The 27,841-nt window shown below is 32.8% G+C and overlaps 1 protein-coding gene across 1 annotated transcript in view; it reads left to right on the top strand.

Annotated features, from left to right (window-relative positions):
- LOC140049612 (gamma-aminobutyric acid type B receptor subunit 2-like) overlaps positions 1-27,841 on the top strand; it is a 98,481-nt gene that overhangs the window by 19,102 nt on the left and 51,538 nt on the right. Inside the window, exon 2 of the mRNA XM_072094545.1 lies at positions 9,506-9,878. Within this exon, the coding sequence (XP_071950646.1) occupies positions 9,525-9,878 (354 nt within the window). The 5' untranslated portion in view covers positions 9,506-9,524. The remainder of the gene's footprint in view (positions 1-9,505; positions 9,879-27,841) is intronic.

The raw sequence follows: 27,841 nt of genomic DNA on the forward strand, positions 1-27,841 counted from the left end.
TGATTGATTTGAATAGAGGGTTCATAGTGGGTACTTAATATCCGATATGAACCCCCTACTCATGATTCTGTATGGTGGCAAGATAATGAGATGATGCATATATCAACGTATACTAGTATAAAGCCCAACTCAGACAGCGTCGCACCACGGGGGAGAAAATTAAACACGAGCATAAAATGCAAGACGCTATATCTCAAGCCGACTCGTCCCGTCGAGATAACTCAGACAGCACTGCGAATCAAGACGTTTCGTCGGGCCTCGTCGTCGTACGATGTTGACCCCTTGAGATAGATTTGAGGTTGAACTTATACTGTGTCGTTGACTTGTGTATTACTGTGGTCTTGGAATGATGAAGAACCTATATTAAGGTGAAACCTTCAAGACCCAACAAAGTGTCCCTATGACATGGATGTTCCCTTGTTCGTAGTATTAAAACATATATTTCCAGTCGTTTCACGGTAAAGTTTCCCTTTAATTGATGTCCCAAAAAGGGCGGTCCTGCTGTAATTGGGGAGTATATTTAGGAAGATTGATCAGATACACAATGTATTTGAATGTACATAATACGGTACAAAAACATCGGCAATCATCGTGTCAAGACGAACGTAGCCGAACCCAACTGAGTATTCGGGTTACCAATAATTGCGGTGGTTAGTCGTCAGAGAAAGACGATTTACAACCTCATTTTGCACAATGCATCGATGATTTAGTTTGATGAAATCTGGCAATGCATTTTTCAACCGTTCATTTTCAAGTAACCTTTAATTGTGAAACGTGTTAGCAAATCCTATTATTGAGAGATCTATTTAAATTATAATTAATGTGATAAAGCGTGCGCTTCGCTCGAATTATTCATTCAATCAGTTCAGTCCCCATGACTACAATGAAAGGCTATTACAGTATGTAGCAGTATATTTTAGTGTTTTTCGGTATACAACATGATATATTAAAATTATAACACACCTGGGTAGATTCTTGTCATTTTGATTAAATATTGTGGTCATGATATTCTATCATCACTCCATTGAACAGTTACGTCACCAAGCCTTTTGTAAACTCATAAGATTTTCAACTTTTGTTGCATTTTGAGTGTTATACCTAATAAAAAAAAAAAATAAATAAAAAAAAAAATAAATAAAAAAAAAAAAAAAAAAAAAAATTTGGTTGAATGCTCGTTGAATTTCGTTATATGGCCGTTCGTTATGATTATTCTACCCGTTTATTCTTGTTACAAAATGTAGCAATCGCGTTCGAAAATTAATATGTAGGCAGTACATGCGCCGTCTATTTTATTTGAGAGAGACCATTGTAAAAGTAGCCAATATGTAGGTTTAATATTAGACTTATTATTATTATAATTATGTACTGTCTTGTGCATATTGTAACTTTAATTTTTTATATTTTTAAAATCAAATGCCGGAAGATGATAATGATTAATGCAGATCTGAATTCATTAAACCCTATGGTTTCCACACAAGATTTCGAACAATAAAGCAACTAGCCAAGCTACTCTGGCGCTAATTGTATACGTTTAATTAAGCGAAATAAAAGAAACGAATCCCTAGATTTCACGCAGATAATCTTCACAATCTAAAATAATAATGTTGAGAAAAAATAAATACAGTAGTGTACAATATCTCTCTCTAATCTAATGGTATAGCACTCTCCCTGAAATTAAGTGATCGAAGGTTCGAGTCCTATAATAACTTTCTTTGATGATGATGATGATGATCATCATCATCATCATCATCATCATCATGAGGATGAGCTCAGGTTCGATCAGATTATAACAATTCTATATTGTTTCTATAGTTTATTTTCTTTACAAGATGATTTATATAGAGCTATACAACAAACCTACTTAAAAAATATTTATATGCTTTGTTCTTGGATGTTTTATGGACGCAGTTCCATCAATTAGCAGTCAACAATTTTGAATATCTGACATTTATTTTGTATTAAAAGCTCTTGAAATGACCTTACTTAAGTTTTATTACTATTTTGCATTTTCATCAAGTATGTATTACTCCATACGTTACCACTAATCACCATTATTGTTTTTAGTTAGATTTCTAAAATGTTGATATTTTATTTAGTTGTGTGAAGTACTTTGGTAATGTATTGTTGAAGGTTTGCGTGGTGAAGTAAGCAGACACTAGACTCCTGAAGAAAAAACACATTAAAAGTCAAACTTGCACATAAAATTCAGTCGTAAAAGAATAGAAAATAATGTCTTATCTTTTATGCTGTAAACTGCAATAGTTTTGTTTCCGAATTAAACGCAATGCAAAAGCGTAGGCTCAAAGCACGTGAGTTGATTGAATGATCATCACAAATAAAAGTGTGGATGATCCATCGCGTCGTGATTAATATTCCCGGGAAAGTAATTTAACTCTTCCCTGGTATTGCTAGATTTGAAAGAACCCCTCAGGATGTAAATCCTCTTAGAGGATTTATAAGGCTATCTTCGGCACCATACAAAAATAATTGTTACGCTTTTGTATGTTTTGTTCATGTATGGTATCAAAATAAATCAAATCATACCATACGGTATCTTATCTAGCGGCAATAAAATGCCTGCTGTAATGTATTTTGCGGTTTACTGTTTGTGCCTCCTCAAAATATAAACTTGCTCTCTTTTCCAAAAGAATTTCCGGTATGACAGCATTTTTTTCTGTAAGCCAACTGTTCGACTGAATGACTTTCCAGTGTTCGAATACCGACGATGTCATAATTTAAAGGGTTCTGTTAAGTTAATATTTAGGTATTTATTGTGTAAGACACATGTGATATGTATATATGGGAAGTTGCCGCAGCTTGGCTTTAAACAGCCCCGCAGTTTCTTATTGTATTTTAAAATATTACCGGATATTCATTCTGAAAATAGCATTAGTTTACGTTGACATTGACATAGTTTCCTGTTATTTTTTTTTAAATACAACTTGAGATTTTTATTTTTCAATAGGTTATGTGTTTCGATTTCTTCTATTGCACAACTATCATAGGTTGTAATGCAGAATTCTATATTAGGCCTAATCTTCAAAGATAATAAAGTTAGTCAATCAAATGAGTTTCTTTTTAAGAAGAGAACGCCACGCCATTATAACTAAGCCCTCGACGAACGCCAATAATTCCTTTTGATATTCCACTTCTTGTATTTCATCTGAACGAGAATTGTGGAAATCCAATACTCACATACATTTGGTAGAATTAATTATGGAAGTAAACATTTAAATAGCTTTATTACCAAGAGTCTTAGTAATTAAACCGAGCTAATTTAATAGCATTGGGCTTGCTTGGGGCAAAATGTTAGATCTAATTTCGCAAATCAAGATTATGAGGCCACTTGTTCGCCACAGTGTAATGTTTGATGCATATCAAGAGAAATTAAATTTCTGCTCTTCGTCGAATCTGTATAATAAACTTGCAGAATAATTGATCATTGCTATAGCTCTTGTTAAAAATGGACATTGACGCCCGGTTTCTATAATAGTATTGTGCGTCTCAACTGTCACATTGACCAACTATACGATTACAACCAATTAAGAATTTGAATTCATAAGAACCAAAGTTGTTTTCTATTTAAAGATTGGCCCTCAAAAACATGGAAAGTAAATGAGACTTTGAATAGGTTAGTTTGTTTTAAACAAGTTAATCATTTTCGTTTGAAAACAAAAACAAAAAAACGTTTGAACTTAAATAAATGGTTAAATTCAACCAAAAACCCATTGGCTGGCAGCTTATCTGAATATTATTTGTTTTGTTACAGTTTGTTGAATCCTTTTTCAAAATCCAGTTTTGGTCAAATTGGATAACTATTGTGATATTAAATTGGAATATTCAACTTTTTTTTTCAGGTGACAATATATCTTTAAATTGTCTTTCTACAATGCAAGGAGATCTTTGTTACGGTTATGGGTTAAAACTCGTCTGCTAAAAGTTAGTAGTTGTAAATCTTCCGTTTGGCGGTGAAGATGCTCGGCTTCCGATCTCAATGTCTTGTGTTCAAATCCACTCCCGAAGACTTGTTTTAAACTTTGCTTATGTCGACAATGTTTTTGGATTTTTATCTATTTTAAATTAATAATGGTGACTCAATTCCAACGAAAATTTACATAATGGATTAATTTGAACTAATAATGTATTTAATACCGTAATGTTAGAGCTTAAGGCTTTTGGAGTCTAGGTTTACGTAATGATCCGGGCAATTGAAATCAAATTTAATTAAGTTGTCTAATATTATTAGATAATGATTTAAGTTGGTTCTGAATATTTTATCAACTTTTCAAATATTACATATTTCTTACTATACTTATATTCATACTTTAAAATGAAAAATCCTGAATGTTATTTCTTATATAGCCGGTGCACATTGGACAATTACACGCGGAAAAAAAATTAAACCGAACCGTAATTTTGAACGTTTTCAGTGTGAACATCAAGTTGAATGTGGCGTGTAGTTTTAAACTTCAACGCGGATATTTCGTGAAGGTTTCCAACGAGAATTCACTTGATTTGCTACGTGCTACTACAGCTTCGACTTGACGCTCGCCGCGGCCGCGTGTCGCTTTGCGTGTAAATGTTCACGTGCACCGGCGGCCCTTATGGGTTGATTGAGGACGAAAGTATTCGAAACTATTAACTTAAGTTGAAAAGGGATTTGTGAAATCACTGTTGTAATAGTAATAATCAGATTTATACACCATCGTTTATTTACTCAAAGCATTTAATCTTTTTAATCGGAGGAATAAATGATATTATTAGCATTCAATTCAATTATTTCACTTAATTGGTATTATACCAACTTAAATAGCTAAAACATTATTGTCTGTCTTGCTTCGAAATTAAAGGGAATTGGTTACGTGATTTATATGTAAAGTGTTGTCAGAATGGTCCAAGATTATGATTTTCTACACAAATTATTAGAGACATTGGTATATTATAGTAATTCTGATTTAATCAATATAACTATTTTTTGAACGAAAATTCATATGAAAAAAAAAGTACAAGCAATTTATTTTTAAAAAAATTGTCGTCGTGAGCTGTATGACGGTATAGGAATCAGATGGATGAATGTATTGACGTCCACAGCCGCCTGCTATCGAACGCCAAATAGATCAACTGGAATGACCACTTCCACCTCTATCGATTTACCAGAATTAAACAAAACATTTTCCCGTTCGCTTAAATTGCCTCTGTATATTTAATAAAACGTCTTTTGATTAGGAAATTTGAACCTGAATCACATATTGGCATATATTATTTAAATTCTGTCTGATTTGAATCATTCTAAGAGTTAAAGTTAGCGTGAAGACTTATCTGTGTTGGTGGTGTATATCAAGTAGGTATTTTTTTATCACAACACAATAAAAAAAAATTGTTACCTGCGTCTACTGCTAAGAAATACATTTCGGTAAACATTTTTATCTTTGTTGTGTTGTGATCAAATATTTAATTATATACATCTGTAGCTTTAGACTATTGAATCTTTAAGGTAGGATCCGCGAACAAGTGTTGTGAGATAGGCCTAATGATTGGTTAAATGTTTCATGGTTTAAAATTTGATTGGGTAGCGATAGCAAAGTATACTCTGTACACATCCGATTCTGCAGTGTCCGAGATTCGCAATTAGTAATCAAGCAAAGCTGTATTAAATACGTTAAAACATGTTATTTCTGTCAGTAGGTTCTATTTGCAGACAGGGTATCAGTAAGATTCGATTCAATTCCATAGTGGTTAGTTGGGTAAGCCCAGTAGCCGCACAAATGGAGTCACTGTATATCGGTCTTAAACCATCTCGCCCCAGTCAACTCGGCGGCCTAGCCGCGTCACTTGTGTTCAGTTTTCTCATTTCTAATATGGTACAAATTGTATAGAATCGGAAATTTATGAATAACAAGTGACGAATTATGTAGGCCTAACGTAACTTTCGTATTAGCATGAATACATTGCATGTTTGCAGAGTCAAAATTCAGCTTGGAGGGACACATACATACAGACAAAAACACAGACAAACTTGTCTCTTGCAATCACAGTGTCAACATTATTTCAACAAGAAATGATGACATAATACTTTTAAGTTAGCTAATGAGTATAGGACGTTTACTGTCTGACAAGATAAGATATAGTCCTACATACCCACCCATTTCATACTGTATAATAAAAAGAACCATATAAACAATGATCAAACTTATAATGAGCATGACCAGGTGTTGATTGTTGATGTTTGATGTTAGTTGGCACCAATATTGTATCCTAAAGCTATACATTATTGAACGACCGTCTTCAAGATCTCGCCAGCAAATTAGATTTCATTTGCATCAGGAAATCACTTCTAAAGCATTATTCAATTTCTATTATGAAGTAAGTGGTACATGGAGTAATAAACGGAATCAAACTACAGCCTGGATACCATCCTTCACGTGCAGCTGCATTTGAATACCCAATCTATATGAAGAATTTAAGAAAATAACATAGATGACGTTTAACGTAAACAATAAGTAACAATTTTGGTTATGACACCGTATTATGATGTAATTGTTCACCATTAAAATCCATCAGCACTACGTTGTCAAGGTTGAGCAAGACAATGCGTTCTTAATTTGCTTCATAGTAGTTGGTTTGCCGGTGGCTAATTGTGCGATATGATACGACGTAAATGATGTCACAGTCAATAACGCTAATAAATTCGTGTTTTAGTGCAGCTCATTTAACGGTAAATGACGACTGTATGGTCTAATTCGCACGGACACCTCCGTATTAATATGGGATATGTGACAGTAAGTTTCGGCACCTGATTCTATACTTATTATAAGATCATGTAGGCTAAAGATTGGCATATTGCTAATGGTAATACTTATCTATCTGCCTGTATAATTTAACTATTTTAGTTGCCCGGAGGACTTGATGAGTATTATAGTCTTCAATCATAAAATATATGATATCTAAATCTACTGTAGGTAGATTTCTTTTATGCGTAATACCGTGTTCTGCGTTATACATGCGTATTGTAGGTGTTTTGCAGTATCTTAGAGAACCAGTTCATACTTAGTTATTTACCCGGGTAAGTTGGTTCTTACCCACCAAAGTTGTTATGCGTTGGACATGCGATCCTTCATACTGAATGCCTATCTTGATTTGTTCAGTACGGTATGTTAGATCCAGTTCTCACTTAGTTATTTACCCGGGTAAGTTGGTTATTACCCACCAAAGTTGTTCTGCGTTAGAGATACGATCTTTCCTATTGTAGGCCTATGTTAATTAGTTCAGTACCGTACGGTATCTTAGAGCTAGTTCACACTTAATTATTTACCCGGGTAAGTTGGTTATTACCCACCAAATTTGTTCTGCGTTAGAAATGCGATCATTCCTACTCTAGGCCTATCTTAATTTGTTCAGTACGGTATCTTAGAGCCAGTTCACACTTAATTATTTTCCCGGGTAAGTTGGTTCCTATCCACCAAAGTTGGCAATATCTGAGACCATGAAATCAACTCTGGTAGATAACTATGCGAAGCTAGGACAAGTCCTTATAAAGTTATATGATACAGCGGTTTTGGTAAAAGAAAAGTAGGCCTAGTATGTGACACTTTAGTTATGGAATGTATGACATAGGAGTGATTATTTCGATACGTTTTATGACGTAGCCCATTGGTATTGACCATGCCCAACGATACATTTGTTATCAAATCTAGGCCACCATTAATTATGTTAATTATTCGAATCATGTTTTATTTTGTTTCTGATGGGAAACCACCTGAAAAGTGCGCCGTAACTGCTCTGCTTTTGCGTCCAAAAGTCAAGAGTCTCCGTGATAAAAGCGGATGAATGAATTGAATAAAAGTGTACTTAAGAACAGTTGTATTTTCTGTAGACAGAATAATTCCTCCGCATTCAACTCATACTCATTCATTATTTGTACGGGCATATATATCCTTGTTTTATAACGATGTGTGCATTACGGCAATGAAAAGTGTTTAGAAATACACACAGCCCTTCCATAACACTGGAGGATAGATGTTCGATTTACGCTTTTCAATTTAAAAGATGAGATATTCATCTTGCAATGATCAAAATCTATTTGGAGGCTGATCGAGTGTGCTTTTACATCCACAAGCCTAGAGCTGAACATGTAATATTGCGAGTAAAGCATTCAATACGTCTAATTAGTTACTATTTACCATCGTATTATTGCTTTATTGCACGTACCTGCATCTAGTAACACGCTTATTTGTGTTTTTCTCTTTTTCTTTTGTATGTTTTGTATATGGATGTGCTATCCGAAATAAAGAAAATTAATAAATAAATGAATGAATAATCAACATTTAAAATTACACGCTCTCTTCAAGGAAATCTAACAGGACACTAGCTCGCCTTGTCTAGATAGGACCTCGTAACAGTCCTTCGATGTTATGTCTGGCTGCGACAAATACCAACAGTACTGTACTTTGTACACATTCTCCGCGGCATGCGGTCTATGTTAAAGGGCGCAGCCACAGATAAATCATTTGATCTCCGGAACTCAGCATCATGTTGTTCGATTGTCTTGCTCTTTTTCCTGACTGAAAATTTAAATAGAAAGTAACAAACGCATACATATTGAGCCTGTAAATAGTACGATTTAGTATTCACATTATAATATACCCTAAATATTAGGCTAAGTAAAATAAAAAATAAACTAATATACACGATTAAGTTCGCCATCTTTGCCATTTGAATGGATGATTTCGTATCTTTCCCTATGCATTATCGTCTACCATTTCACCCATTAAAATTACTATTGAATGGCTGGGTTTTTGTCAAAAAATTGTTTTGCAACGCGGTAGGCTAGAATATACACGACTGAAAACAAACATGCTACTCTTCAAGGGCCAACAATTGAGCGTCGAATGTTGTTATGGCCTGGCCTAATCTTCGAAATTTATAGAAGCGGGTGATCCAATAGTATAAAACAGTAGGCCTAGGTGTGTCGCGCAATATTCATGCCTATCACGTTGCACAACAACTTACAACTTAAAATGTTACTGTTTCCGTATACATAGGTTGTACACTCTTTAGCTATCGATGCGATTTGTATTTATTCTATTTTGAATGTTCTTAAGCCAAGTAAGCATACCATATTTCTAAAGGCCTAACTGAGATGTTTTGTAAGAAAGTAAAAAAAAGCGTTTGGATCAATGCAAATATCTTGATTAGTGGAAAGTATTCCATTAGTACTGGCTAGTAGCCAATTTGAAAAAAAGGATCAATTTTGTCTTTACAAGTAAACCATGCGCGCACTGCATTGCATGTACATTAGTGGTAAATTAGCTTTTGACTCCTGTGTACTGGACATTTAGTATCAGTCTAAAATGCATTGGTTGGTTGGGGTTTCTGACACTACAGTGTCTGGGACCCCATTTTTAACTCTTGCTGTAACTAATTACCGTAACTATCCTAACCCAGCAACCGAGTTTTTTTTTTTACCAGCCGGTACAGTAATAACTGTATATATTTGTCTTTTCAGATTGTTTGTGTCAAGCAATATGTTTAGCATATTTTTCATCACTTGTTTCATGATGTTAGCCGTTGCTATAGGAACACCGTCTTCACAAGAATCCTATGTTGAGGAGAATCTTGGCACAGACCAAGAGTTTTTCGGCAACTTTACATCTGAGTCGTCTCTTTATGAGTTTTCGTTTATTGATCCAGATGAATTCATTGATAAACCAGTGATCTACCTAGCCGGATTCTACCCACTTGAAACCACAGAAAGTTTTCCGATGAAAATGCTAGGATATCAAAGTTACTACTCTTCGCTATTAGCACTCCAGCATGTAAATGACCATCCGACAGTGTTAAAAGATTACCATTTAAAGCTAATACGATGCGATTCAGCGGTGAGTATACATTCTTTTTTTTTTCGTAATTTCAAATCACTGTGAAAAGATTGTTGGCGCCCTACAATAAAGTCATGCTTTTACAAAGTTGCTTCAACCTACCGCAGAGACAGTAATAGCAGGGTGGTAACTGGTAATAGTATAGTGAAGTATAATAAGTGACGTGGGTCTCGAGTCAAACAGACGATACATTCGTCGAGTTGAGTGTACCACCAGGTATGATGTCATAGCGTCAGTGAACGCTAAACCACGGACTCCCTACATTCAAGATGTTTTGTGCGCGTGTTATGAAAATCAACCTGTAATTATTGTATCTTAGGCAAACTAGGTGACTGTCGATAGTCAGTTAGAATCTATCTCCTGACATCTGCATATTTAGGTGCAATTTTTATAATTTGTATATTAAGTAGTGGAGCTGTAGCTTGGTGGTTAACGTGCTTTCCTTCCAATCCCAAGGTCCGGGATTCAATCATGACCTAGTGCCAGGGTTGTAACTATTTCAACTCCACTCCATAAACACGATAAATTATAAAATAGTTTATCCATCCTGTAAATGGGTGAGTTTGTGCTAGCTGTTGGATATGTATGAACAATTTAAAAAGTAAGATTTTAAAAAAAGTCTTAATAATTCTGTTTACCTTAACCTAACTTTAAAATGAATAATGCAATATAGTTTCACAAGTGACATTGTATCACGGAAATTTCCTAAGGTACTGAGCAAAGTATAATACAGAGGTACTAGGGGAATCAGGATATTGGACCCAGTCTCATCATACCGTACGGCACCTTACATCTCTTTCAGAATAATATCAACCACGCACTAACCTCATGACATTAAAATGTTGATGTCGATATATTTTACAATTAATTGGGGGTTGTTTCGAATACCCGCAAGGTATCTTTTGACATTCAGGAGCATGTTTCAATTCGGAGAATTATTAGAGCTGTCATGAACTTTCTGATTGCTAGCTTCTTATCGTCTTGATCGCATTGAGATATGCAAATAATATTCGACATATTAATAGAACAAAATAAATTGATAGAATGTAAAATTCTAATGTGAACTTTATAGGAATATAAACCTTGAAGGGCGTATAATACATAAACCGAATCGAATGATATACTTTCAACATAACATTTCATAATACAATTATGCCTGCATGTGTTTTTATACAGTAGAACACTTCTTTTGGGACACCCCTATTTCGATTTTAAGGTCCCTGTTATTAACGTTTGAAAAAATGGAAATGTATAGTTTTTAGGAGATATAAACAATCACGTATTTCGAAGAAAGATTGCAGTCAACAGAAAATAAATCTACTGTTTATAGTTTATAGCCATAATACCGTACGAGAATACTGCCTTACAACTTACAACAATCATCACAGTGTTGGCTACTGACCAGCTATAATAGAACCCCATTCGTTCATCGTATTAATCTTAGTTACGTAATTATCTGGAGTTATTTTCAAAATAAACTTAAATTGATTAAAATAACAGATATTAATCAAATCGGAAAAATGTATACATTAGAACTCATTATCTAAAATATGACTGTACAGCTGTAGTAAATAAATCATCATGAACGCTGACAGTAAAAAAAATGTCAATGCTATAACAGAAAATGGAGACGAATCACAGAAATTAAATGAACGGGCAGTTGATAATAAGGATTGTTTAGGAAGTGCATCTTGAGATAGATTGGAAGGTAAATCTGATTAAGACACATCAATTGATTCATATGTTACGACATACACGAGCAGGTATAGTACACGACAGAGCTTGTTAGTAGACGGCGGAGAAAAGTTTTATGAGGGACATTTTCGATGGTGATGACATTGTGACATGGAAAACACGGAGCTTGATTGCGAATGCTGAACATGATGCCACAATCATCGATATTTAGCCAATTATCTGTATTGTATCTCAGGCCGTGGAAACACGGCCACGGCCAAAACAAAATTATCGGGTTTTTTTAACCAATACAGTGCGCATGATCAGTCATTAACAAACAACCAAGTGCCCAATCGCATCGCAACAATTTGTCCTTCATAGCAAAGGTTAAAAATGATCGCATTTATCCGATTATCTGATTTTAATTATAATTATCGGTTAATTTTTTGTGGAAACACGGCTTTATTTTGTTGAATGTCATATGCAAACTTACATTAAGCCCAAAATTAATCTTTTTGTGATGATTTTTGTTGTTGTCTTGTGTGGGTTCGTCCCACTTTTATTATCATACTCTGTTATAAATATTATATTTTTTAAACATATTTTTTCCTCTCGTTTATATCTTACAATGTTAAAAGTAATTGTAATAAAAACATTGCGTTCATTATTTTACATTTAAAAAAAGTAATTTAAATACATAAAATAATTAACAAAATGCCTAATAAAAGACGATAAAAATTGATTAAAAACGTACTTTTGACAGTTGTAATTATTCAATAAAGCTCGTGTTCGTGTTCGGGTAGAGAGGCTATAAACTCAGGGGAGGAATATAAAATACCCTCCCTTTTCACCAAGACAAAAATGAATGAGATGAGTAAGAAGAATGCAAAAGTTGATCTATTTAATGAAAAACCGTAAGGTTAGAGTCCATACACTGTGCAAGTCTAAAATAGTATTTTGGCTCTGTGTGTATGTGAGACGCTCCATACCCGGATGTAAAACTTTTATATATATATATACCAATAAAAAGACTTAAAATAACTTTATACATCAATATTAAAATATTTGTATATCTATTCAATTAAATATATATACATATTCAAATTCCCACTTTGCTTGAGATATTGGAATGGATGCTTTGTTATTAACAATGTGTCTATAAAATATTGAAGATTTTTTTTTCTTATAAAATAAACTTATATATACTTATTTATCATTTACATTTTCAACAATTGGTGATGTTACTATTTGTTTTCATTTATTTGGTATAGCATTGATAATTGAGAAATATTCTATGAAACCATTTTCTTTATGAATCAACTTGGGAAGCAACTCTTGGTATGTTATTAGTTCATTATTAATAATGATATAATTTATTGTTCGGAATCCCGAATTTAACCAATTGTTAAGGTACATTGAATTACCTTACCCAGAGTTATATATTTATTTTCCCACAGCTGTTGAGATTTGATTTCATTTGCAGTTAGTGGTTCTGAACTTATAATATTGTTTAGAATCACAGCCACATTTAATAATTGTAGATAAAATATTGGCATGTCTTTTAAAATTGTATGGTTTTCTTTATTCATTTTAGTAAATTTAACTGTACATTCAAATGGATACATATAGTAGTCCAGTCAAAAATCACCCTCACCATGGTATAAGAACGTACCCTAATAAAATTTCATCCGTAGGTTCTATGTATATAGGTAATAACATTTCTTGATGTTGCGTCTTGCAAAACTTGGGATTTTACGAGAAAATTAGACTTTTATACCCAATTTATAACTACCTCATGTCGTATTATTGTGTACAGCGAATGCGACGAAGCGTGACTGAAATTACGAGACGCCGTTTGCGCCCGTTGAAAAATGCATTAACAAAGCTAAAAACCTACAAAATTAATAGTTTATACAATAATTTAAATATAGTTTACAATAAATTGTATAATAAAATACATAACATATAAAGAAAACTCAAGTATAATCTCAAATATTTACAGATATGTGTTTAAAAATGTACAAATCAAAATGGCCTTCCATAAAATAAAGTGCGCCCTCACTCGTCATACTTTTATCGGACTTGTATGGATGGTTATACAAGGCATTAATATTACGAAACCCGATGCGGTTTGTTCGTTATTGCCTCTGCAAGAGGCAGAATATTACATTTTCACAAATATATTTCTAGTTTTTATCATAGAAAAAAAGAATTGTATATATTTAAACATATTACAACCTCCAGTCTACCATCATGATGGATTAAGTGAAGCGCCGTATTGTATATGCTATAGCGTCATGATCTTCTAGTTATCTGGTTATATTCTGGACATTCTTTTTTTCACAGCATTACTTGCGTGGATATCACAATGCATTTGTTTATAGTCAATATTAATTTGAGTAAGAATCATTTTTAAATGACAGTCCATTTCGCATATACGATATAATAAAGATTTACATTAATAAAGTACTCTGAAATATTTTCTCATTGGTTATCCGCAACAAAGAATCCTTGTGATTGTTAGTTTTGTTTAATTTTCTTTGAATTGTTTATTGGCATCCATATCGTATGATGTGTGAGACAATTTCGTGTTTTAGAAAATGTAATCCTGCCACCGAAGATTCTTTCTGTTCGAAGACTTCTGACGGATAACTGTGTTATTCTTTTACAATTAATTAATTAATGTTCATCTTCACTTTTGGGAAAAATAGCCTACATCTTTTAGGTTTAAAACGTCATTTATAAGTATTTGAATAAGCCAACAAATTAAACTACTGTGTTCTCCCAAGCTTTTTAAATTTTCTAAATGCATTAAAATGCGTCGGACTCGGCGGATAACAATATTTGAAATAAATGCATATAAAACTTTTTTTCTGGACTTTACTTTTTTGTCCCAAGTGAGAACTTTCAGGCCGTGGAGGTGAACCGATCGTTTATGACATACTTTTGTGTATAAAATGTCCAATAATAATTGTAGGACTACTCTCAACCAAAACACTTTATATTAGAATGTATTTAATATACGTCACGTCTTAAAAAATTGGGAGAATTGGGTAATACAGTATGTCGTTTCTCGCGAATCTTACATCACACTCCAACATTCTCACTTTCTTTTATTTAGTGAAATGTGAACGGTGGAAAAACGGGAAAATACTTTAAATTTAGAATGCTTTGAATTCTGGAAGACGACTTCGAACTTAAAGAATCGTCATGAATGACGTTTATTGGCTCAAACTTCACACATCGGTACGATGTGAAGGCCAGACGGATTCAGAGAGGATCAAACCGGCTCCTCCTCCCCATTGGCAGTGGGGGCATCGGCGGGTGAAAAGGAAAAATGATAAATGTTGATTCAGACGAATGCCAACCAGCCCCTTTGATACGCTCTTAATAATTGTTGGAAAGTGAAAGTAGGGCTACTTGAGGTAGGGGGCCTAGTATCTTTCGTATAGGCCTACACGAAATGGATTATCCTTAAATGATTGGTTCTTACTCTAATTAAGATCATAATCGCGAATGATAGTTCAAAATATGCAATGCATTGTGATATCCACGCAAGTAATGCTGTGAAAAAAAAAAAGAATGTCTAAAAATAAAACCAGCAAAACTAGTAGTAGTAGATCATTACGCTTCAGCAGATATACAAATATACACTTAATCCATCATTATGGTATACTGGAGGTTGTAATGTGTTTAAATATATACAATTCTTTTTTTCCATGATAAAAATTAGAAATATATTTGTGAAAATATAATATTCTGCCTCTTGCAGAGGCAATAACTAACAAACCGCATCGTGTTTCATAATTAATGCCTTTTTTAACCATCCATACAAGTCCGATAAAAGTATGACGAGTGAGGGCGCACTTTATTTTATGGAAGGCCATTTTGATTTGTACATTTTTAAACACATATCTGTAAATATTTGAGATTATACTTGGGTTTTCTTTATATGTTATGTATTTTATTATACAATTTATTGTAAACTATATTTAAATTATTGTATAAACTATTAAATTTGTAGGTTTTTAGCTTTGTTAATGCATTTTTCAACGGGCGCTCTACGATTTTCTCGTATGTTAATTGCCATGATTTCGGCAACTAAAATAAATAACAATGCGGACAATGGGCAGCCCTGTCTTTTACTCCACAGTTCATTTTAAAAGTTTTGGATATCCAACCATTATTAGTTATTTTAAACACTGTATCCGTGTAAATTATTTGTATCCATTTTATGAACGATTTACCAAATCTAAATTTTTCCAACATTTTTTGTGATGATGATAACTGTTTGTTAGCCCCGTGGTTTGTGTTGTCTCATTCAAATTCAATTTCAATTCAATTCAATTCAACCTTTATTTGCATAAGATCAATATGTAATAACATGAGAGTTTTTTAAAGTAGAATGCACTTATGCTGGAGAAACTTAAATAAGCCCAGAGGGCTTTAAGGCTAGTTCCACCAGAAAAAAAAAAAGGAATTCAAAAATTATATATAATAAATTTTCCAAATGTAGTCAATAGATAAATATTTTTTTTTTAAAGTGAATAAATAAATAAACAAGGCCAACAGCCATTAAGTCGCGTGCTGCAATGCATAGTGATACCGGACAGACAGACCGACAGACAGACCGACCGACCGACATAGTGAACTATACTGACCGAAATTACTGAACATTTAAAAATGTTGAAATGTTTAAAAGCATTTATATATTTTGTAAATTTACACGTGCGTAGCCTGTCACTTTCGACGTGCTCGTATAACGTAATTTCGAGTTGAAAAGTAAGTCAAGAAAACAGAAATCGGGCAAAAAGAATGCGCAATAACATTTAACGCGCAGTGCGCGCGCAAAAATATGCGCACTCATGGCAATTTTGTAAACACTTAAAATTGCTTGAAATGTACTCTTATTTCATGGAAAATAAATTTTGAAAATTTTAAGCGCGCGTACGCATGCGTTACATGCGCTACGCACGTAATTGTATTGCCATACGATGATTTATGCCCTGAAATTTATTAGTACCAAATTTTATTTAATTGTGATTCATGGTTGTTAAGATATGATTACAAACGTGATTTCGTTAAATCGTGCGTATACCGCGTAATTTTTTATTGCGCATCGTGAAAACATAACCACATCGATTCCTGGCCATAAGGAATATTCTGTGAAAAATTGACTTAGCTAGATTAAACTGATATCAAGATAAGGTCAGAAAGCGATAAAACGCATAGTGATACCGGACCGACAGACAGACCGACAGACAGACCGACAGACAGACAGACCGACCAACCGACCGACATAGTGAACTATAGAGTCGCTTCCACGCGACTAATAACGGGAAAAAATCTTTACATTCAACAGCCTCTTTTAAAAAATTCCACTGTGACTAGATCGAAAAAGATAATATAAATCACTGCTTCTCGTCATTGGCAGATATAATACAGTAGTTTAAACAAATATGTATGCATTGAACTATAGTACTTGTCTTACTAAAATCAGTAATGCATTATTGCAGCTTTCCTTAATACGATTATTTTAATATAGGCTCATAAAGTAGAGTAGGCCTAATTTATTAACCCAGTTTGATCCTATGGCCTAGCGATGTTATTGAATTTCAAATGAATAATAAATATATAAAGCGGATTTATTTATCGTAAAGCATACTAATCCTTTGCAACAAATTCTAAATATTAAACAATAAATATAAATAATGCATTACGGTAAGCTCTGTCTACACTATCAAACTAAACAAAACAAAACAAAAATTATTATCTGCCCAAATATGGTGGTGATATGCCTAAATATGGTAGTGTTATCACATCATGTCCATATATAGCACATCAAATTTTGTTGTCACATAAAATATGATAGTGTAGACAGAACTTTAAGTATTTATTCTGAAATATAATTTTATATCACAAAACTAATGATAAGGAGTTAATTGTTTTCATGGTTCCAACAGTACCTGTATTGTGTCTCCACATTCTGTCTAGTCATTTAGGAAAATTATGTTATACATACAGTGACAGTGTCACATGTATCACATGTGGCGCCTGTATTATGTTAATGATATAGGCTAAGGTTAGGATATAAATTATATAGGTTTCACATGATAAATATGTGACACTGTATTAAGAATGTATCCATAATTATGAACAGATAATCGGCTAAATGGTTTGCTTAGCAGAGAGAATATAAATTTAAAAAGGTATACCTTTCTTGACAGAACATCACGAGAACCCGTAGCTTTAGACATCGTGATTTTGTGAAGGTATTAGCAAGAAAATTATAGCTTAAATGTAATTTTATTACGATATAATTTCTATAATTAAGTCGACCTACCATGCATACCAATATATAATACTAACATCATCTTGGTTAATGATGATGAGAATAATATGGGAAAGGATAAAGTACGATTCTAATTTCTAATTACAGACTTCCAATTGGAATTATAGAAAAATTTCGATTTAATTACAGTACAATTTTCAATGTTGTTCTATACCACTGTCCAACATTTAATTTGGCGTTTGGTTTGTATGTGTTTTTTATTAATATTCCTTGATGAATGTAGAGGGGTTAGTGTAACCCCAATCGACTGTGTCTTTCTTTTTCTTTAACGAAAACCTTGTACGTAACAATTTCCCATATTGCATAATGATCAATATTTACACGTACACGTTTGTTTTCCCTACTAAGACAAAAACAATTACGTATCTGCAACCAGTAGGTTGACCAATCACAAGCAACGAATCTTATGAAGTGTCGCATGTGATTGGTCAATATACTTACGTATACATTTCCTTGCGTTACATTCCTGTGGGAATCTAGTCTAACTGACGAATCATAATCGATTTTATATCATTTTTTTTTTTCATTTCATTATCGAAAAAGAGCTATCATCCCACAAGTAGAGCACGACAGAAATTATAATAGCTTACTTATGAGAATTCTATTAAACCACGATCATCCGTAATTATTATTTTAGTACCATTGAAATGACCTAGATATGTGACTAACGATTTTATTCTGATTTAAATATACAGTTCAATGTATTTATTTTTTATTCTTTTTCATTTATTTCTTTTATCGACCGTGAAACCTGTATCAATAAGCTACAAAATAAATTAGAAAAGTTTCCATCTTAGAAACACGACCATGTACTGTATATCTTCAATGAAATGAATACCAAATAAAACAAATAACATAATTAAATGACGTCATGATCAATAACATCGTTATTCGTCATATTATTGTTCTTATTTATCATGACGTCATTTGACGTGTGAAAATATCATTTTGTGAATGTTATCCCAATTTAGAAAACCTAAAAATTAATCCTTTTAAAATCTTCAATAATGAATTATGGGTAATAATTAAGATACGATTGCAGTTTGCCGAAGATCAATCAATTTCAATATTTGTTCAAATAAATGACCAATCCCATATATAATGATTTCGCAACTTCAAAGAAAATTGATCATTTGTTGATTACTTATCTGTTTTGTTGAAATATATGCCGCAATGATGTATGTAGAGTAGGATAATGGATACACTTTTAAGACAAGAATGTTTATTTAGGTTATTTATGTTGCACCAACAAATCTGCAACATCGTTTCTTATCTGTTTAATTGCCTGTTTTGTATGTCAAACACACTAGGGAACGTACTTTTGGTTGGCCACAAAATGGCGATCTTTCGTTCTCGCGACATAATATGTCGCGAAAACGAAAGATCGCCTAAATTTATAAACTACATTACGATACTTATTTTTGTATATTCAGGAACAGCTGCCGCTCCATTATAATGTCTTTGCTATTTCTTCTTTATTTCTATTTTTATTATGAAATTTATACTAGCAAATATCATTTTTATTAATAATATAATCATAATAACAATTATTTTAATTATTTTAAATATGTATAAAATAATATAGGTTAACCAAAACGACATGGATTAATCATATTGACTATAACAACGCGGAACATCAATTCTATATAGACTCTTCCACACATAATGTAACAAATAAAACACTAATGTAATCAAACACCGTATACTCTCTCTAACCAATTTTTCAATCTTCTATCGAATAAAGCCGAAGTATAGTCGTTATCTCGGAACCGCTCTATGGTTACCACTAGGTAGGCTTACTTCATCAAGGCTTCTATGAGTCTAACAGTCATTCTACGCATGTTCATACTTATTGTGTTTTTAAATATACACAAATTACATGTCGATTCGACAGATGCCTAATCGAGTTCCGTGTCGTGAAAACGAATCCTTTCTATTGCGAAATGGCACCATTCTCCGCCTGACGTTAAAATGTAGTGTTATTCTCTTCTTTTTTTAAAGGAGGGTTTACAATATTGTGACGAAGGTGCTTACATATCACCAACATAACAATTTGAAAATAATTCAATATTACACCTCCTAGCCTGAGTTACCACTGGCCGTCGCTTCTTTAAATTTTTGCTCGCGTATCTTCTGAGTTATGTGAGAACATAAAGAATCTGCACAACCCAAGCAAGAAAAGACGACGCTTTGATACAAAATTATATAGTGAGACTGCCCCTTTAATAATATTATTCGCAATTAGTGTCATAATTATAAATCACAATACCCGTTTTGAATCGATGACTGAATGTATTTGTTATACAGGTCATCAATAACGCTGTATACAACGCCACAAGTGCATTCATTGTGCACCGCGTAGCCGATTATATTCAACCTAGTTAGGTTGTCTAAGCAAGACGGCACCAAATTATTTACGCGACGTTTAGCCTACGATATTGTGTTCATAATCTTTAATACGGATGTATACAGAAATTAAGTGTTGTATAAACATATTATTGCAATGTAAATCATGATCAACATGAAGGCGTAATGAATTTGTTTAATGTACTGGTAATCTAATTTAGTGTAAAAATAATATATTTGTGTTGCACTGATGAAAAGGGCTAGTGTTGCCTGAAAGCTCTGTTAATTTTCCTAGCTTTTCGCTTTTTTTTTTATCTCCATTGAGATCCAGCCACTGATACCCACAGCATTGTCATTTTGTATCTCCATTGAGATCCAGCCACTGATACCCACAGCATTGTCATTTTGTATCTCCATTGAGATCCAGCCACTGATACCCACAGCATTGTCATTTGTTCAATAATTTGCCTTTTGATTAATAATATATTTTTATAAAATATTTGTGTTTATTAATCACATAAAAAGACAACAATTATAGATTTGGAAGACAAACCGAGCATTGGAAAACCTCGAACCTTTAGATGTATCAGACAATTAAGGCTTCGAAGATTATGCCACAATGGGGGGAATGGTAGGTGTGACTGGAGAGCATCCAGGTGAAGGAATAATGAGGAATCATTGCTATGTCAGACATCCAATAATAGTTTGGACATTAGTGTTGTCAAATAGCACTGGGGTGTTGGGTAGCATTGTTGGAAGATTAGTACTTGTAGTAGTCTGTTTTCGTTGTTATATTTTAGCCATATTTTCTCCCGTTAGATTATTAATAATTATACTTAATTGTCCTTTCCAAGTAATATTTGTATGCAAGATATTAATTTTATCTTCAATCCAATATTATCACTTCAAAAATAATTTTTTTATAATCACTGTAAATGTCAATACATAAATTCAGTTTTCCCTTAAATTACAGATTTAATTACCAAATCCGTCTCGTGGGTTGATTTTATTCGCACCTAGTCTTTTTCAATTTTATTAAGATTACTTGTTTGTCGCATAGATAGTGATTTTTCTCACATTTTCAAATTGTAATTTGTGTTTGTAATGCATTTTTGATTTAAGAGTAAAAATGTAAACTATATTTACACGCTCTTTCTCTATCGTAGTTAAATCACGGTCTTTCGGAGTTATTTGCTTGTCTAGCGTTCAAACGGGAACATGCCATCACGTAACTCATGTACACGAGCTGTTATTTATACGGCGGAGTATAAGGGTATTTCTATCGTTACATTCAAACTTGTCTGAGTTTAAGTTATATCGGACGTATCTCTGAAACCTATCGGAGTTAATGGCACAGAGTTATAAGAGCGTTTGATCACACAATAAGAGTTGCTTTAAATTGCTTGTGTTGTTTAAACTGGTCGCCGATCGCAAGCCGTACGAATAATATAGGCCTATTACAAACGCTAGTAAAACGAACTGCCACTATGTGAATTGATGTTACCTCAATATATTACTCATTTTTATATTAAGTCACTCAATGTGTTCCTATAGTTGAAACTTTACTTTAGAGGGAAATCCCAACAAACATGTTGAAAAAAAAACAAAGACAAAAGATATTAAAAACAAAATGATGGATTTATTTATTTTTCCCCTTATTTGTATTCAAGGTCTAAAAATGTGTCAAAAACACCGACCAGCATCGCCATGAAATACAATATACAAAATATATAACCAAATTTAAACTGTACTTGACACATAAGAATACAAACAGGTTTATATATTCAAAGTGGCATTAAATGCTGAAAAAACAACCATGTAAAGAAACTATATACTTTTAAAAGGTTAGAAAAATACAATTTAGTTTATGTTTTAGTAGTTTTTCACTTTAGACATATTTCATATAATTTAATTCACAAAATCAATAAATTAGATTTTGATTTTCATTTATTGATTTGACACAATCAGTCGCCTGCAACAAAGCGCCATAACAGATTACTGTAGTGTCCGCAACTTTACCTTACTATGTACCCTATGTAAGATAATAAACCACAAAAAAAATCAATATACGTAACGTATAGATACGACATTAAAGACATTAACATGTTACAGAGAACTATTAGCTTGTGTACTGTCAATTTTCACCGGTATTGTGTCTGCTAGGATGACATTTAACGTTTCCTTAGATTTCCAATTGTCATTATTATCCATTAGGTTCATGAGTTACAGGATTATTTATTTGTACAGCCCGAGTGTATTCTTTCTCTTTACCTTAAGCTTCAATAATACCAGAGATGAGACGACATTATTAATGCCATGATTAGGCCGTTTCATGACAGCACATTATATTCTAGAAACATCAACATTTGACTAATTCGGAAATCGTTTTTTTCCCGTTTATTATCGTTAATCTTGGTTGTCATTAAATCCAAAAATTTTATATTATTTTTAAATTCTAATAAAAATGAATCATTTGAATTCATACAAAATAATCAAATTAGTTGTAGATTATATAATAATATCTGGCTATGTTGACAGCCTCTAACATTCCACTCCCCCTAACTCATTTTTTTCACATTTTTTGCCTAGACTATAATATGTATACCCACCTTTCGTTTTCAAAACGCGGCACGTGACTACGCAGCTATTGCTGTCATTCTACGTATGTTCATGTTTCTGTGTATGCGCTAAATGACTGCACATCTTGAAAGAAAGGTTGATAATTGTCTTTCATTGTTTTTTCCTCCACACAGGTTTGTCCAGGCAATACATCGATTGACCTGACCGCGTCTCAAATTGAAAGCTCCCAAACTAGGTGTACTAGTCCACTCACATCCACTACTTAAAGTGGACATTCTAATAGGGCTCATAGTTCTGTTTAAATCAATATTATTTAGATTGTGGAACTTACAATTACGACATAAGATAATATATTAATTACATATAAAATATATATATATATATATATATATATATATATATATATATATATATATATATATATATATATATATCCAGATCTTGTTGGCCGATTGCTACGTTCTGAAGAATTCAAATGGCCGATTGCTACGTTCTGAAGAACTCAAATGGCCGATTGCTACGAATTCAAGACTTTTTGGCCGTTTGCTACTGTCATTTTGCTACGTTGGCTATGGACGTTTGCTACGTTGGAGTTTTCATTGCCCATGTGACGTCATTTCCGTTATTTCTTCTTCGAAAATTGAAAGGAAATGTGATGTGCGATGAAATTATGATTTGCCATTTGCGACGGATTTCAGGCTTTCCAACAACTTTATTTATTTATAAAAAATAATTAATGTACGTAATTTTGTGTATTTTGTACCAAACATAGGCTAGGAGCCTAGGCAGGTAGGGTTTTTACCCATATCGGGGCTTTGATGTCAGACTCGAAGTCTTTTCAAATCAAATAAATCATTTGATTATAGCCTTCTAGGTCTAGCTAGGCCTAGGCCTAGCTAGGCCTAGCTAGGGCTCATCATAATAGGCAAGCCTAGCCTAGGCCTAGTAGTAGTAGTAGGCTACTAGGCCTAGCTTAATAGAGGACCTAGGCTTAGGCCTAACCTACTAGGCCTGTAGCCTACATAGGTAGGTAGGCCCTAGCTAGGGCCTGTCTGTAGGCTAGGCTAAGGCTTAGCCTAACTAAGGCCTTATGAAGGCTTTTTTATGCTGTATGTGTTTTACACTACAGTACCTTTGTTTAATTTTATTTCTAAATGTGTTATGCAAATTGTTAAATAATTATTTTATTTCTTTCAGGTTGTGATATTATAATATATTAATATAAAAAGATGTGAAAGTTTTAAAGCCCATCCTAAAAGTTAGTTGATAATAATAACCAACTAATATTAAATGTTGGTGGAAGAACATTTGTCTTGTCTGAAATCAATGAAGATGATGTAGCTGACGCTGTGCAGAAATACTAATAATAAAAAGATGATGATGAGAATACAAAATACAGTAATAAATAGCATATGATAGTAGTAGGCCTGTGTTTAACTTGAAAAAAGGTGTCAAAATCATTAATAAAAACTAATTAATAAAGGTAAATCAGCAAATGTGTTTACTTTACTGTAGTTTTGTATTTTTCTCAATAAATTAGTGACGTACAAAGCTGAGTGTGGGGTGGGTTACTACAGTATTTCCAAGTACCTAGATTAAGTTTAGTAAGCTTCTACAGTAATCTACACCAAGTAAGTTTGTATGACAAAATGTTATCAAGTACATGCAAACATGATGTTATATTTCTTTTTAAACGGATGAATAGAGATTATAATTGAATACATTGACTATACAAGATTGTTTTTTTAACTTGTTTTTGGTCGAAAATAAATAGAAAATAACATTGGAGCATGTTAATAAAATGTAGTTGATAACATTTTATATAATAAAAACCATATGTTGACAGACACTAATAGACCTACGTTGTGGACAACACTGATGCAGTGTTATACAACTTTGGATGTTACAAGAATTATGGACTTGAAAATCAACAACTCTATCCATAATCATCATCGTGTGCTAGGGTTCTCATAATTCATTTTTAATTCATGTTTAATGTAGTAAACCTCATAATTATGGCAGTCAGGATCAAGTCCAGAAGTGCAAAAGCACTTGTCATGACTTGACCCTTTTCAGCAAAACAAAAGGTTTCAGTTTAAAGTAAATCAGAAATAAGGTTTAACAAGTATATATAACCAGTTTAAAAAAACCAATCACATTGACTTAAAGATGTACTGTCTTCCAAAAACATGAACACTGAAGATTAATAAAATTAATGCAAGTAATTTAACTTTAGGATGATGAGCTTTTTAAATAGTGGCCCAGTGTGAGCAAAATAAGGAGAGAATAGTAATAAATGGAATGACTAGTTAGAACCCAACTGCAGCCTTCATCTGTAGCTGTATGTATTAGATAAAAGCAGGTACACACAGAATTGAAGACAACTTTTATAACTTTATTTCATCTTTGATTTAATTTAATAGAAATTAAAATAAAACTTACAAAATACTAAAAACAAACTGTAAGGGAAGAGCTTAAATTAATTCAAAATAATTATTTCTTATAAAAGGTAACACATTTAATAGTTTAACCTGGAAAGGCTAAAGAATTAAGGCCTATGTAAGGATTTATGTAACGTTTGTTAAAAAATGTCATTGAATACAAGTCCTGGCCAATCATTCATGCAACCAAACACTATGGAGCTGCTGCTGTATAATGTTGATGAGTTTCAAATGAATAGGTGAATACATTTAGACTTCTACTTCAGTATGCTCATTCTATGAAAATGCTCCTTCAATGACAGTCCAAACAGCAACACACTGTGGGTAGAAGAATATTGCAGGATTTAACCAGGTTTCACAATAAGCATGTTAAGTGTTCATTTAATTGACTGCAAACATTAAAATTGTATCAGTAATACTAGTAAAAGTACAGTTGTTTAACAATAGTTACTTTTGGTTTTTGCATTTGGGTGTATAATTAAATTTGTAATTGTTTTTTTCTAAGAAATTAGTTAAGTGTCCTGTATTGTTTTATTGTCTAATAAATGATTTTTCAAACAGTTGTATTGGTAGATTTGTCTAGTATATATGTTTTATAATAACTGTACCCCTACAAATGTCTAACTACTTAAATGTTCTGTACTGTTGTGTTGTTTACCAGATGATTTCTAAACAAATTATTCTGTTAGATTTGTCTAAAATACAGCTGTACTCTTAATCGTGCTGTATAATAACTGTATCCCCACAGATGTCTAACTTCTTGAATGTCCTGTGTCGTTGTGTTGTCTAATGGATGATTTCTAAACAAATTATTTGTCTAAAATTGTGTGCTATAATAACTGTACCCCTACACACGTGTAACTAGTTAAATGTGAAATGTGTATTATTGGGTTGTTCAATAGATTATTTCTCAAATTTTACTGTTAAATTTGTCTAAAATATTTACTCTAAATTGTGCTCTATAATAACTGTAACCTAAATACTTGAATGTCTTGTATTGTTGAGTTGTTCAATAGATGATTTATCAACTAATTATACTTCAGATTTGTCTAAAATATGTACTCTTAATTGTGTGCTATAATAACTGTACCCCTACACATGTCTAACTACTTGAATGTCCTGTATTGTTGGGTTGTTCTATAGATGATTTCTCAACCAGTTGTAATGTTAGATTTGTCTAAAATATGTACTCCTAATTGTGTTCTATAATATCTGTACTCCTCCCTACAAATGTGAACTACTAGAATGTCCTGTATTATTGTGTTGTCTATTAGATGATTTCTCAACCAAATTATACTGTTAGATTTGTCTAAAATATGTACTCTTAATTTTGCTCTATAATAACTGTACCCCTACACATGTCTAACAACTTGAATGTCCTGTATTATTGGGTTGTTTCATATAGAATTTCTCAACAACTAATTATACTTCAGATTTGTCTAAAATATTTACTCCTAATTGTGTTCTATAATAACTGTACCATGTATAATTGTTTTGTCTAAAAGTTCTTAACCAATTATAGTGTTATATTTGCTGTTTTTTATTTTGCTCTAAACAACTAAGTAAATTAAACTGCATTGCTGTGTTTAATTTTGCCCTAAACAACTAACTAAACTGAACTGCATTGCTGTGTTTAATTTTGCCCTAAACAACTAACTAAACTGAACTGCATTGCTGTGTTTAATTTTGCCCTAAACAACTAACTAAACTGAACTGCATTGCTGTGTTTAATTTTGCCCTAAACAACTAACTAAACTGAACTGCATTGCTGTGTTTAATTTTGCCCTAAACAACTAACTAAACTGAACTGCATTGCTGTGTTTAATTTTGCCCTAAACAACTAACTAAACTGAACTGCATTGCTGTGTTTAATTTTGCCCTAAACAACTAACTAAACTGAACTGCAGTGCTGTGTTTAATTTTGCCCTAAAAAACTAACTAAACTGAACTGCATTGCTGTGTTTAATTTTGCCCTAAACAACTAACTAAACTGAACTGCATTGCTGTGTTTAATTTTGCCCTAAACAACTAACTAAACTGAACTGCATTGCTGTGTTTAATTTTGCCCTAAACAACTAACTAAACTGAACTGCATTGCTGTGTTTAATTTTGCCCTAAACAACTAACTAAACTGAACTGCATTGCTGTGTTTAATTTTGCCCTAAACAACTAACTAAACTGAACTGCATTGCTGTGTTTAATTTTGCCCTAAACAACTAACTAAACTGAACTGCATTGCTGTGTTTAATTTTGCCCTAAACAACTAACTAAACTGAACTGCATTGCTGTGTTTAATTTTGCCCTAAACAACTAACTAAACTGAACTGCATTGCTGTGTTTAATTTTGCCCTAAACAATTAACTAAACTGAACTGCATTGCTGTGTTTAATTTTGCCCTAAACAACTAACTAAACTGAACTGCATTGCTGTGTTTAATTTTGCCCTAAACAACTAACTAAACTGAACTGCATTGCTGTGTTTAATTTTGCCCTAAACAACTAACTAAACTGAACTGCATTGCTGTGTTTAATTTGCCCTAAACAACTAACTAAACTGAACTGCATTGCATT

The sequence above is a fragment of the Antedon mediterranea genome, chromosome 5 (assembly GCF_964355755.1).
Source record: "Antedon mediterranea chromosome 5, ecAntMedi1.1, whole genome shotgun sequence".
Classification (NCBI taxonomy): Eukaryota; Metazoa; Echinodermata; class Crinoidea; order Comatulida; family Antedonidae; genus Antedon; species Antedon mediterranea.